We start from the raw sequence: 13,336 nt of genomic DNA on the forward strand, positions 1-13,336 counted from the left end.
TACTCATTTGGGCAGAAGTTGAGTTGTTTGAGGGAAATATTGGCTTTTGCTACTTGCTTTACAATATGTGACGATGTAAATCGTCAAAAAAAAATATGACTACCGTACACGCAGGAAAAAGTAAGGTTGAACCTGCTCAGACTGAAAAGGGTATGTTGCATTCTGGTGTTGAGTATGAAGTGAGTGAGTGAGTGGATTAGTTGTATAGGGCGGTGACAAAATGTCTTTTGCTGCATGTTTGAAATGTTTTGTCATGGTAAGAGCCTTTTGCAAACAAAATGTGTTATTTTGGGAAGAGAGCCTCTCATTAGGCCGATGGATTTACTGTTTTGAAACCAGGGTTTGTGAGTTGGCAAACATAAATAAACATACATGCATAGTATGTAAAGCAAAAATAAAACAGTACAACAAAATCAAACTCCGTACAGCTACAAAATATCATCCACATCGCATACGATGTCTTCCTGTGCCTCTTTCTCTCACTGCCTCCACGCAAAGTACTCAACATGGCTGACCTGGGGCCTGTGTGTAGTGCTTAGGCCCTGACTGATTGGTGTTCAGTTTTCTAAGTAAGTGCTTTCACGTGTGTGTCTCAGGTTTTCTTATAACCTGATGTGTTTTATATTTTGAACATAAGTGTTTTCCCAAATGTAACCACATGCTTTCATTTTTGAGCGAGGTGTCTTCTGTATGAAATAGTGTCTAGTGTTCAGGAGGAAGTGTGTTGCAGAATTGCAAACACAGTTTAAAGCAGCACTTGTGTCTAAGGTATGGCCACGCTGTGTTTAAGGTTTAGTTCCAATGACTTCAAGTTTTGTCACATTGGTTTAAGAGTATGTTCTTAGTGTGTAAGCAATCGAAAAAAACTGTAATCACAATGTACTTTTTGAAACTATAAACTAAAAAACACTCTTCTCTTCAGCTCTAGTTTTTGGTTATTTAACAAGTGTAGAAAGATGTAAGAAAGACCTCAGGAGCACAAACTAGTAAAAGGAGGGGATAAATACAAAAACACACTATCATATAAGGCATGTGAGTGTTTCAGTTGTAAAATAATGCTAAAATTTGACCAACTAGTCACAATTCATGAAACCAGGGGGTTGGATGAGTGGTTTTCAAGCTCTAATGTTTAGCAGTTCCTCCGGGTTTATTTTCATATCCGGATCCGGATTTTGTCTGATTTTGCCTTTTATGCCATAATGTGACACTGACATACTGACACAAAGTGATGAAATTAAACTATAGCCTAGGCTTAAGGTTAAAATAGTTGCGAATACATTTTTCCATTTTGAATGCATTTCTAACATGTGAAATAAACATTTTCCTCGTCTGGCAGAGGACCGCCTTGGAAGCGCCTCGAGGCCTGCAGGGGGCGCATCATACTTTGAAAACCACCGAGTACTAAAAAAAAAAAAAAAAGTCTGTGAATAACTGATAACCTCCCAAACAGTGGATGAAGTAAATGGCAGCTTAATGTTCGGCATTTCTGGGAGGTGAGAAGAAAACACGACACAAACATGACACATTACATACATTAAGATAAGAAACTCTGCCTCCCTTATAAAATGCAGGTATATGGATGTTTCCACAGGTGTGACTGGTATCACCCGGCGCTAAAACTGGGATTTTACCGCAGCTTGATCACGGTATTCTGGGAATCATTCAGTCGGTAAATATGTGTACGCAGAAATACCGGATTTGGGCACAAAAGCCATGAGCAGGTTGTAAGTATTGCAGGAGAAATGAGAGTGCTTGCTATTAAAAACAAAACAAAAAAAAAGCATTCGCCCGAACAGGGACTTGAACCCTGGACCCTCAGATTAAAAGTCTGATGCTCTACCGACTGAGCTATCCGGGCTCTGCGAAGACACTGGACATCAAAACCATATAAACAACACAGCGCAATGTACTGCAGGGGTTTTATTCTGTTTTATCAAATGGAAAATATTGCCTGAAGCAACTTGTAACTGTAAAATGGCATGGTGATGAATGCTCAGATAGACGATGCGTATTCATAATCTCTAAATGAATCACCGACAAATGCAGTGATGTTGGTTCAGTCGTCCCTTTTACCTCCCAGTCAGACACCAAACAGTCTGCTCTTCCTACTGAGAATTACGCGAAGGAGGAAGTCATGTTAAAGTAATTCATAAACCGGGTAAAGGTTGCGGATTCCCTGAAGAAAAAGAGTTTTGAGTGGACCCTCGGGCATTTTGTAAGAGAAGAAACATTAGCACGTTTTTCTCATGCCCGGTGTCCAGAAGATTTTGGTTAAATATTAAAAACTGGTTATCACTCAAGGCAAATGACATTAAACATTTTTTATATTTCTCATATTTTATTACGTAGATGATCTAAATTCAGCAGTTTCTGGCATAATTCATAATCTTACTTATGGGTAAATATCATATTCATTGTAGTAAGTGAAGCAATAATAAGCCTTCCTTTGCTTGGTTTATGAATGATTTCTAATTATTTTTCTTATCACTTAAAAAAATGTATTCTCGTAAAAAAGCGAGAACGATTAACGGGGATATGTAAGAGATCCATGCCTGTTATGTGAAGTCTTGGCTCCTGTGTATTTTTGTTTATGTCTCCACCTTGTGTCTAAAAGGCGACGGGTCAAATATTTTGTGTATAAAACCCCATACCACTTTTATTTATTTTACTTTAATTTAGTTGATTAGCGTTGATATTTTTGTGCATTGTTTATATGTGATCTCTCGGATACTTTGTATGTTTACAAATATATGTTTAAAAAAAAAAAAAAAAGCGAAGGAGGAAGTACATCGCAGTGAAGCCTCTCGTCGAACCCGGAAGTGTTGTGTTTGGCTTACGCAAATGCAACGGCGTGTCAACATTGCCCAGCAGTAGATGTCTTCACTTTGACCCAGATAGAAAGTTAATGCGAGCCTTACAAACATGATAAACCCCCGGTGACAAGTCGAAGATAGTTAGGTAGCCATCTTTGCTGAAAATGATCGTGTTTAGCCTGACTTCCGCTCGTCAAAGTCTCGGCGTGTCACTGAAACTGATGAGGCCTTCACTTCGCCTTAGGATCAGGGGACATTTCTGCCCAGAGAGTCACGTTAGAGAGGCAACACGACCGTACAGCTCTCATACACACAATCCCAAGGTATGCCATTTGTTAATGACAGGTGTACGTGTGGCTGCAGTCACTCAGCTGTAAATGTGCTGGGAGAGTCACACACACACCTCAGGATTGTGTGTGTGTGTGTTTCAGGTACCAAAGGCTGCAACATGGGAACCAGTCCTGGAGGACCAGCTTCCCCCGGTAATATTGTGATGAATGTTCACCTAATAACTCCATGTGGTGTTCAGTCATGGATTTCATGTGTTTCTCCACTTTTTATTACAAGGCTTTTCTTTTTTTTTTTTTTTTTTTTACTTAAAATTAAATCTAATGGGATGCTTACACTATATTACCAAAAGTATTCGCTCACCTGCCTTTACTCATACTATGAACTGAAGTGCCATCCCATTCCTAACCCATAGAGTTCAATATGATGTCGGTCCACCTTTTGCAGCTATTACAGCTTCAACTCTTCTGGGAAGACTGTCCACAAGGTTGAGGAGAGTGTTTATAGGAATTTTTGACCATTCTTCCAAAAGCGCATTGGTGAGGTCACACACTGATGTTGGTCGAGAAGGCCTGGCTCTCAGTCTCCGCTCTAATTCATCCCAAAGGTGTTCTATCGGGTTCAGGTCAGGACTCTGTGCAGGCCAGTCAAGTTCATCCACACCAGACTCTGTCATCCATGTCTTTATGGACCTTGCTTTGTGCACTGGTGCACAGTCATGTTGGAAGAGGAAGGGGCCCGCTCCAAACTGTTCCCACAAGGTTGGGAGCATGGAATTGTCCAAAATGTTTTGGTATCCTGAAGCATTCAAAGTTCCTTTCACTGGAACTAAGGGGCCAAGCCCAGCTCCTGAAAAACAACCCCACACCATAATTCCTCCTCCACCAAATTTCACAGTCGGCACAATGCAGTCTGAAATGTACCGTTCTCCTGGCAACCTCCAAACCCAGACTCGTCCATCAGATTGCCAGATGGAAAAGCGTGATTCATCACTCCAGAGAACGCGTCTCCACTGCTCTAGAGGCCAGTGGCGGCGTGCTTTACACCATTGCATCCGACGCTTTGCATTGCACTTGGTGATGTGTGGCTTGGCTGCAGCTGCTCGGCCATGGAAACCCATTCCATGAAGCTCTCTGCGTACTGTACTTGGGCTAATCTGAAGATCACATGAAGTTTGTAGCTCTGTAGCAATTGACTGTGCAGAAAGTCGGCGACCTCTTTTGCACTATGCGCTTCAGCATCCGCTGACCCCTCTCCGTCACTTTACGTGGCCTACCACTTCGTGGCTGAGTTGCTGTTGTTCCCAAACGCTTCCATTTTGTTATAATAGAGCTGACAGTTGACTGTGGAATATTTAGGAGCGAGGAAATTTCACGACTGGATTTGTTGCACAGGTGGCATCCTATGACAGTTCCACGCTGGAATTCACTGAGCTCCTGAGAGCGGCCCATTCTTTCACAAATGTCTTGTTTCACAGTCTGCATGCCTGAGTGCTTGATTTTATACACCTGTGGCCAGGCCAAGTGATTAGGACACCTGATTCTGATCATTTGAATGGGTGAGCGAATACTTTTGGTAATATAGTGTACATTCAGACTGAAATTGGTGTGATGACTTTATTAAATGCCCAGTTGACCTTTAACTTTTTGATTTCATAGCCTGCCAAAATCCCTGCTGACCTGGTGGACAAGCTGGAGAGACTGGCCTTGGTGGATTTCCGCACCAAGCAGGGCCTGGTCTGTTTGGAGAGAGCGATACGATTTGCAGACCAGCTTCATGTAGTGGACACTGATGGAGTAGAGCCAATGGATTCAGTTCTGGAGGACAGGTACACTGAATTTACAGAGTGAGTGTGTGTGTGTGTGTGTGTGTGTGTGTGTGTGTGTGTGTGTGTGTGTGTGTGTGTGTGTGTGTGTGTGTGTGTGTTTTGTGTGTGGGTCACGCTTGTTGTGTTTGTTATTGTTAGAAGTGGCAGATCAGGGAGCACATACTCACAAACACTCTTTGTATGTCTTTGTTCTTTGTTCTTGACTGTGCTGAGTGAGTTGTTTAGGGCGTGTTTTTGGTTTTGGTCTGTGCTCTCACAATGTTTTCCTGAAAAAGGCCTTGCAAACCAATAATTAAATCAACAAAACTACAATATTTAACAAACCAAGCACTACCTGTCAAACTGTAAAATCCATAACTACAGACAAAATGCTCTGTTCGCGACACCTCTTTCAGGAGAACGCACTGAGATCCGCAGGAGTATACACTAATCTTCTTGTTTTGGAAAAGCAGCATTATCTTAGTTTTTCAAAGTCATGTCAGGTTCCACAGTAACAAACCTGACCTTTGATTTCATAAGTCTCCAGGTGGAGAAAATGTAAATCATCCATAATTTCTCTGTCATTACCTAATTAGGTCTTATTTGTCCAGCAGATGGCCTTACAGAGTGTGACTGAAAGCCCTCCAAATCCAGATTTTGATAATGTAATATTAATTTTAAAAAATTTTGGACAGAAACTTTTTAATCTCCAGGGAACCAAGCATAACAGTTTATTTGAAATCTGACACTGCACACAAAAATAAAAATGCGCCCAAATCAGTGTTGCTGTTCATCATTGACATACCACTGTGATCACTTTTTTAAAAGAAAAAATCCACTTTGGATGTAGCATGCAGAAAGCAATTTTTATGTTTTTTTCTTAGTTTGTTTTCATAAAAAACACAAGGGGGTGCTCTCTAACAAACTGGCATTTAAAGGATTAACATTCTGAACATGAATGAATATTTGGAAGTTTTGATCAGAATTGAAGTTATTTGAAAGAATTCACCAGAAAAAAGCCCTCAGCATTATCCAATCTGACAATGTTTTGAAAAAGCACTAAATCAGCAAGATCACTTTGATCCAGGATTAGAAAAGAGTGGGATCTGGTAATCCAGACCTTTCTGATCGAGATTAAAAAATATTTCAAAAACCAGATCCAGGTCAGGTTTAGTTTATCACCGTGTAGTTGCACATTTAAACTCTGTAGTCAGTTCTGGCATTATTTATGATGTATGGATCTATTGTTTTGATGTGATTCACAGTTGTCAGTTGATTTCTGAATTGAAGATAATATAGAATTTAAGTTATGTACATTTTCTTTTAATTGTAGAAATGAAACCACTCGACTGCACTTCACTCTGACTGAAATGTCAAAAAGAGAATAAAATGGATCCTGGTGATTTGTCATTTCTTGAAGCCAGTGACATCCTGTAAACCAGGAACTGTCTAAACAGCTGTGATAGTTTCGTCATGTTGCAGTCATTTTACACCAATATGTCCCACTGCTGCAAAACGCCTAGTGATCATTCACTGTCGTTCTGTGGTTAAAGCACAGAGCAATCACATTTACAAAGTTATGATGTAATAATACAGATTTAAAGTGGCTGTGTTTTCATTTGTGCCAATTCAGAGTACTGTACTTGCGGGACGATGCTGTGGTAGAAGGGGACTGTGCAGAGGAACTGCTCCAGCTCCCCAAAAGCACAGTGGAGGAGTACTTTGTGGCTCCACCAGGTGAGAAAACCACCTCAAAGCCTGCGGTTTTCAACGTCAGGAGTCGGCTGCACCTTTGTTCTCTGTTTACTAGCTACAAGTACCTGAGTAATTTTATGAAGGAATTTTAACTTTTGTTTTCTCCCACTGCAGGAAACATTCCACTTCCAAAGAGGGAGGAGAGGACTGCCATGTTGAAACACTCAGAGCTCTGACCTTTAACTTCCTGAATTTGCTCTTGATATGTATTTATATATTTATTATGAGGTTAAATGGGGTGAGGCGATAGGTCTTCAGAGAGACATGTTCCAGTGATTTGCCTGTAAAACAGACTGTGGCCTCCTCACCATGTTTGTCAATGTCAGGTGTGAGTCCAGCTGTTAAAGTTCATGTTCACTAGACATCAAGTCCAACTGTAATTCACGATTGTTGAATAAAAAATTCTTTGCTGTCTTTTGTTAGGATCAGCAATACAGTTTACTAATGCATGTGGAGAGAAGTACAGTTAAAATGTGACACACTGGGTTTTATATTAATTAAAGGACAGAGGAGAGAAGGGAGGGAAGCCTCAGATAATGTTGCTAAGAAACGGGGCAGCCTCTGGTTTGGATCAAGGTCAGGAGGAGCACAGTTTCATCAGTAGTAAACAACAGTGAAAACTTTCAGGTCACTAAGGCATAGAAAGTTACTTGACTCTTAGTAGGCCTGTTGTGAGGGATACTATAATATTGAACATGGCAAAATAACTACATGTCCTCCACAATCACAATACTTTTTTTTTTTTTTTTTTTTTAAAGAGTTCTTGTAAAATGATACTCAAGACTCAAGACATTTTTTCTGCTGGTAAAGGCAAAACAAAGTAAAATGCTGCTGGTCAAGTGCCCACCAAAATGTATAATAATAGGATAAGGTGGTCTTCCTGAAGACCCTGATCCCCAGCAGTGGCTGATGCTTAGAAATGCTTTGCTTTTATATTTGATTACATTCCAGCTGAGTTTCTTTTGATAAGTTTTGATAACTCATCATCACAAGTAGTGCAACCCGTGACACAAGAATGACGTAACGTTTAGAGTCCAATGGCGCATTTTAATTTAGTTTTCATGAAGCTTAATATGTAATATGGTATAGTATAAATGTGGTATTATTAAGCCGGCGGTCTATCACCATGACTGAGCACACAAAGTTACTTTTGACAGCATTTTGTTCACTTTTAGGAAATCCTGCATCCCGGTGCATTACATTGAAGTGTACCTGGACAGTCCTGATGTTAGACTGTGCGCTCTTTGGTGTTCCTTGTAAATCTAATAAGAGGGATATGTGGCTCACCTCAAAATGACAGCCTTCATCGTCCTATTATTTTTCCCGATGGTCCATCTTACATCACTTTTAAAAAGGGGAAGGCCACACATTAGCTATAACCAAAACTTTCCTGCAGCTTTGTGCGCAGTCATGTTTGGAGAATGGAAACCGAAAGTGTGATAATGTGGAGAAACGAATCTTACACGGAGTGGGCGGGGTGGCACGCTCAGCTGTATAAAATACCAGCGAGAAACCAGAGGACGGCACAAGTGTGAGCATCTCTTGCTGCCTCCAGTCGGACCAAGTTCAACAGAGGAAACCATTGTTTTGACGATTTCAAGAACAGACGGCAAGGTATGAAGAGTTCAGTTTTGATAGGAAAGCTGACGCTGTGGTAACTTTTTGATCGCTCCGGAGAGTTTGTTTATATCAGGCTTAGTAAAAATCGGATTACTGTGTTTATAGCAGGCTTAGTAAAAATCGGAATAACCTGAGAAGTTATACTAAACACTGTTCCAGGAATTAACCTAAAGCATGGATCTAATCATCACTATGCTGAACGGGGAGTCCCAGCCCGTGAGTGTGCAGCCGGACACCACCGTGCAGTCTCTCAAAGTCCTCATCCACCAGCTGCTCCGAGTGCCTCCGGGGGAGCAGAGGCTGCTCTATGAAAATGGCCAGAAGATCAGCCTCAGTGATGACTCCAAGACTCTCACCTCGTACGGCCTGCGAGCCGGATCCAAAGTGTGGGTGCTGAGAACTGAGGCATCCGTGTTCCAGGTGTTCCTCAAAAACGAGAAAGGCCAGATCAGCACACACAACATCACAGCGGCGGAGACGGTGGACGACTTCAAGAAAAAGGTGAAGGCCAGGGAGGGGGTGCCTGTGGACCAGCAGAGGCTGATCTACGAGGGCCGGCAGATGGACAACGGCAAGCTGACGGACTACAACGTCCGAGAGGGAAGCACCATCTACCTGACGCTGCGTCTCAGAGGAGGCTGAGGAGGTTACCTGGATGACGTCACGAGACATTATTCATTTATCTATTAACATAATGCAAAATAAGATATTAATTTATTTTTATTATGGCTTTTTTTTTTTTTTTTTAGAATGCAATGCATGGCTTGGGGTTTTTACAAAGTGAGAGTTTGTAATTCTTTTAGTCTTGAAAAAAAAAATTGTTTTGGCAATCGACAATATGTTATGATATTGTTACACAAATAAAAACTAACAACTGTTTATTTCACATTTTCTGAGCCTCTTTTTTTGACCTGAGAAACAAATGTGTCCCTGAAGAGCTCTGCAGGACGTGTGGCAAGGGCAGTACAAATATTAAACAAAAGGCACACTTTGAATGGTCACATATTAAAAATAGACTTTTAGTACAATTGTAGGTTGATGGTTACATTATACAAGACTTTGGCTTTGCGCTAAAGAAAAATAACCATTACATCATGTTAGAAATGTATACACTTTAAGTTATTACAAATAGTCATGTGTCCAAAATGTCAAAAGCAACAGTGAGAATTACACATTAGAGTAATTCATACTTAATTGTACTGGTTTGGCTTATTCCATTTTTAGTGGTTAAACAGAATAATTATTTGATGTGAGTTGTGGTCGGTTATGTCAGCTAAATTCTCTGGCATCCCCAGTCACTGTGGAGGAGTCATTTCCTCTGAATTCGTTATCAGGGAGAAATCCTGCGAAGCTTCATTTCCTCACAGATGCAAGGTAGGCGTACCAAAATAAGGCAACCATGTTGGCAAACAGCACTCTGAACTGAAAGTAAAAAAAAAAAAAAAAACAGGCAGAGGAAACAGGTTACAGGATACAGGAAAAGAAGACTCACAACACTTCAAGCAGACTCCATGTTTGATGACAGTCTTACCTGAACAGGCACAAAGTTGATGTTGATGAACTGGAAGGGAGTCCAAACTTTCCAGTTCATTTTCAGCGCAGTCCAGTAACTACTTCTCATTTTGTTTTCAAAGTCTACCCACCCTTTAGCCTGAGAAGAGACGAGTCAGACAAGGTTCCAAACTATTTCACAACTTTGTACATCATTGTTTACCTACTATATGAAAGACTGTATTTCAAGTAGCTTAAACAATGGCTTGTTGTTTGATTCTGCATCAGACAAACAATGACAATGGAAGATGCATTTGTTAAATATACAATGGTCTCATCTGAAAACATTACAAAAGTCAGCCCTTAAATCATGATTAGAGGTGGTGGAGGAAGGACAAAGCTTGAGATGACCCACCTCCAGAATGGTCATAACAAAGTAGAAGAGGAGCAGAAAGCCGGGGGCAAAGACAAGTCGATCCAGCAGCAGACGTTTGACTATACAGTATGGGTCTGTGCTCGGCATCCACACCTCCATAAGCTGGTAGAAGTAATGGCTCACAGGTCCCGTGATGAACAACCTGCAACAGACAAATATTAGCGTTGCTTCCTACAGCTGAGAGATCAGTTATCAGGTAAACATATAGGATTACATTAAAGTTTATTTTCTATAAGATCAGTATATGCTGCAACTGCTAACAGTAATTCAGCAGGTATATATTATATTGCCCCACCATTGTAGTGTCACTTGAAGTGTCTACATTCATTTTCTTCCAATAACTGAGCCCAAGTTCAGCTACCACAGCACAATCAATCCTCTTTAAAAACTTTTCTTTGTGTACAAATCGCTATTTGGTGTTCATAAAACATAATCACATGCAGCTCACCCATAAACGGCATAACGTGCAGCTCCAGCGGCGTCAAGCTCCTTGACTGGAGCTCCATTTTTGGCCTTTTTCTTTGCCTCCAAAGTCTGAGACAGAAGATTTCCTAAAGCTGAGAGGATGCCACTAAAAACACCACAGACACAGATAACCACATCAACACACAATGGCTGCATTCATAATAAGACATGCTGATATGATACAATTGGGGGCAAAAAGTATCTGCAACAGTAGTCGGGTTAGGGTTAGGTTGACTTGGGGAGGTTCCCACAGAGGACGCTGATTGGCTGCAGCACAGGATCATAGGAGGTCAGTGCAAACAAAATGATCAAGAGGTCAAACATTAGAGTCAAAAGGGACTTGTCGACTGTCAACAACTGGCCAGACGGAATAAAAAGTGGCGAAAAATGTTCGCAGCCTATCCGCAGTGATGTGACTATTTCTGTCCGATAAACCAGGCGGACTTTATTGTTACTTAATATCAAACTGAGTGTGCACAGCATCTGGAAATACACACCTGCCTGTTCTGTATCAACAATCAAAGCCTGTCAGTGAGTTACTAACCTCGTTACGGACTTGGTGATAATGGGATATTTCTTCAGAAGAACCAAATACTGATGCAGCAGCCGGAGGTGGACGGACGAGTCTCGCACTGGCAAACTCTCCACGGGCATTGTCAGCTGTTTAATTAGACGACATTAACAGAGACATGAGCTCCTCTGAAGCGACTGGGACCGAAGTTGGGGCAAAGCAGCACCACGAGCACAGCCAAGGCTTCCTGCTCTGCTCACCAGACCCTGACGTCACTGCGTGCACCACAGCCACGCCCTCTGCACGTCCGACCCAAAACAGCAGGATCTTCAATGGAGACTTTACTTTTAATCAAGCTTAATAAGAGATCTTTTTACGCAATAAATAATGCAGTTCCAACTTTTTTCCAACGAGCTTTTGGTTTGAGGTGCGCAGATGTGTCTTTATTAGGTATTTCAGCCAATCAGAGCACTGGATGGTAAATTTATCTAAGGACCAACTCTTTTGTCGTTTTTATTGTTCTAATTTGTTGTTTTATTGCTTTCTGTTTTGGCTCAGAATGCATTCACGCATAGTGATGGCGTCTCTGGTGCCACATGATGTGAAGTCTTACCACACACACACATAATCACGTGCACGTTTACATGCACACCTTATTCCTGTATTACCCGGAATATTCGCAATATTCCGGTTGCGCACGTGTCATGTAAACACGCACCGAACCCGATTAAGGTCATATTCCGGTTGGAGAGAATTCCGAATAAGCCCCCTGGAATATTCCTGTTCCAACTGGAATATTGGGGCATGTAAACACCTTAGTCGGAAAACTCCCCAAACCGGAATATTCAGTCACGACTGTGCATACTCGACTCACAAGGAATTCTGTGGCGCAGGGTTGCCAACTCTCACTCATTGGCCGTGACAGTCACGCATTCAGCCTCAATCTCACGCTCTCACGCTCGAGAGAGAAATCTCGCCAAATCTGACTTGTTTTCTATTGTAAATTTTTCCACTCCATCCGGTCAGGTGTGCTGGATCTGGTTGATTATTATTATTAGTTGATTATTGATTGTGCAATGCCGCGACTCGCGGAAGCAGGAGGACGGCATGATTTACGTTGTATCCACGTTCGCACGCTGCGTGCATGACTGTGCATGTGCTCGTGCATGAGCGCCCGTACCATGAGCGCCCATACCGTACTGGAGCACACCCCCTCCAACCGTGGTTAAGTTGATTTAATTAAACAGTCAAACGTTACTTTGGTGGTCCATAGATTAATTTTTATAATGTGGATTGAAGTTTGCCTAGCCCATATAAATGCTCGGGAAATCGGGAAAAATAAGAGGTGTAGGCTATTAATTCAGGCATAGGACTGTATGTAGTCCTATTGTTAAGGTATGCATATAAAGTCCCCCGAAACGCCGAAACACGGGGGCATGCCAAGTAACATGTAAACGGAATATTCCAGTTGCCGCGGCGCAGTTACCTTAGCCGGAATATTGAGCCGAACCGGAATATGGTGTGCATGTAAACGCAGGGCCTGATCACACGATTTATTTTGAACTGTAGCACATAACACATCTATACACTGCTTCTACCTGGTGCACACAGGGGAGTGGCTCTTTTCCAAGTGGAGCTTAAAGTTGCCCTTCAATACAGCATGCATGTTTACCTTCCAGTCACACTATGTAGTGCCAGAGTTTTAAGGAAAAATAAGCAAACAGATTCATAAAGAAAAGCATAGCCTACTATTTGGGGCGTTTCTCTTTATAACCAACCCTCACAAATCTCTAAAACCTGATATTATCAACATAAGAAACATGGAGCTATTCTACGACTGACTTGTTTTGAGCCTTTACATCAAAAATAATTTCATTTACAACAGAGGTAAAGGATGCAAACCAGAGAATGTGATAGGGGAAATGGGAAAAAGAGAAACTCTTTGGGTAATGTCCTCAGATTTGGCGACTTTTTGTCTCTCATGTCCCTACAGGACCTCTTGATTGCAATCTGTGCCTGGGTTTTCATCCATTTCTGTAATTAGCAGACAGGATCAAATACTGTTCATGAAATATGTCACTAACTTAGTTTTACAGGAATCAAGGCAATTTGGATTATCTTCATCAACTCAATTTCACACAAAGGAAGTA

The 13,336-nt window shown here is 41.5% G+C and overlaps 3 protein-coding genes and 1 non-coding gene across 4 annotated transcripts; 2 read left to right on the plus strand and 2 right to left on the minus strand.

Moving 5' to 3' along the window:
• Positions 1-1,785: 1,785 nt before the first annotated feature.
• trnak-uuu (transfer RNA lysine (anticodon UUU)) lies at positions 1,786-1,858 on the minus strand. Its single transcript has one exon. It is a non-coding gene; the product is annotated as a tRNA-Lys (tRNA).
• Positions 1,859-2,810: 952 nt separating this feature from the next.
• gatc (glutamyl-tRNA amidotransferase subunit C) lies at positions 2,811-7,095 on the plus strand. The gene is made up of 5 exons (XM_030060670.1): positions 2,811-3,136; positions 3,245-3,295; positions 4,760-4,929; positions 6,542-6,645; positions 6,778-7,095. The coding sequence occupies exons 1-5, from the start codon at positions 2,978-2,980 to the stop codon at positions 6,837-6,839; spliced, it is 546 nt and encodes a 181-aa protein (XP_029916530.1). The 5' UTR covers positions 2,811-2,977; the 3' UTR covers positions 6,840-7,095.
• Positions 7,096-7,655: 560 nt separating this feature from the next.
• Positions 7,656-9,149, plus strand: isg15 (ISG15 ubiquitin like modifier). Its single transcript, XM_030060671.1, has 2 exons — positions 7,656-8,277; positions 8,443-9,149. The coding sequence occupies exon 2, from the start codon at positions 8,458-8,460 to the stop codon at positions 8,923-8,925; it is 468 nt and encodes a 155-aa protein (XP_029916531.1). The 5' UTR covers positions 7,656-8,277; positions 8,443-8,457; the 3' UTR covers positions 8,926-9,149.
• A 129-nt stretch (positions 9,150-9,278) lies between these two features.
• pxmp2 (peroxisomal membrane protein 2) lies at positions 9,279-11,478 on the minus strand. The gene is made up of 5 exons (XM_030060669.1): positions 11,220-11,478; positions 10,659-10,781; positions 10,190-10,352; positions 9,815-9,934; positions 9,279-9,705 (listed from the first exon to the last, which is right to left on the minus strand). The coding sequence occupies exons 1-5, from the start codon at positions 11,327-11,329 to the stop codon at positions 9,637-9,639; spliced, it is 585 nt and encodes a 194-aa protein (XP_029916529.1). The 5' UTR covers positions 11,330-11,478; the 3' UTR covers positions 9,279-9,636.
• Between the last annotated feature and the right edge of the window lie 1,858 nt (positions 11,479-13,336).

This window comes from Myripristis murdjan, chromosome 9 (genome assembly GCF_902150065.1).
Source record: "Myripristis murdjan chromosome 9, fMyrMur1.1, whole genome shotgun sequence".
NCBI classification, from domain to species: Eukaryota; Metazoa; Chordata; class Actinopteri; order Holocentriformes; family Holocentridae; genus Myripristis; species Myripristis murdjan.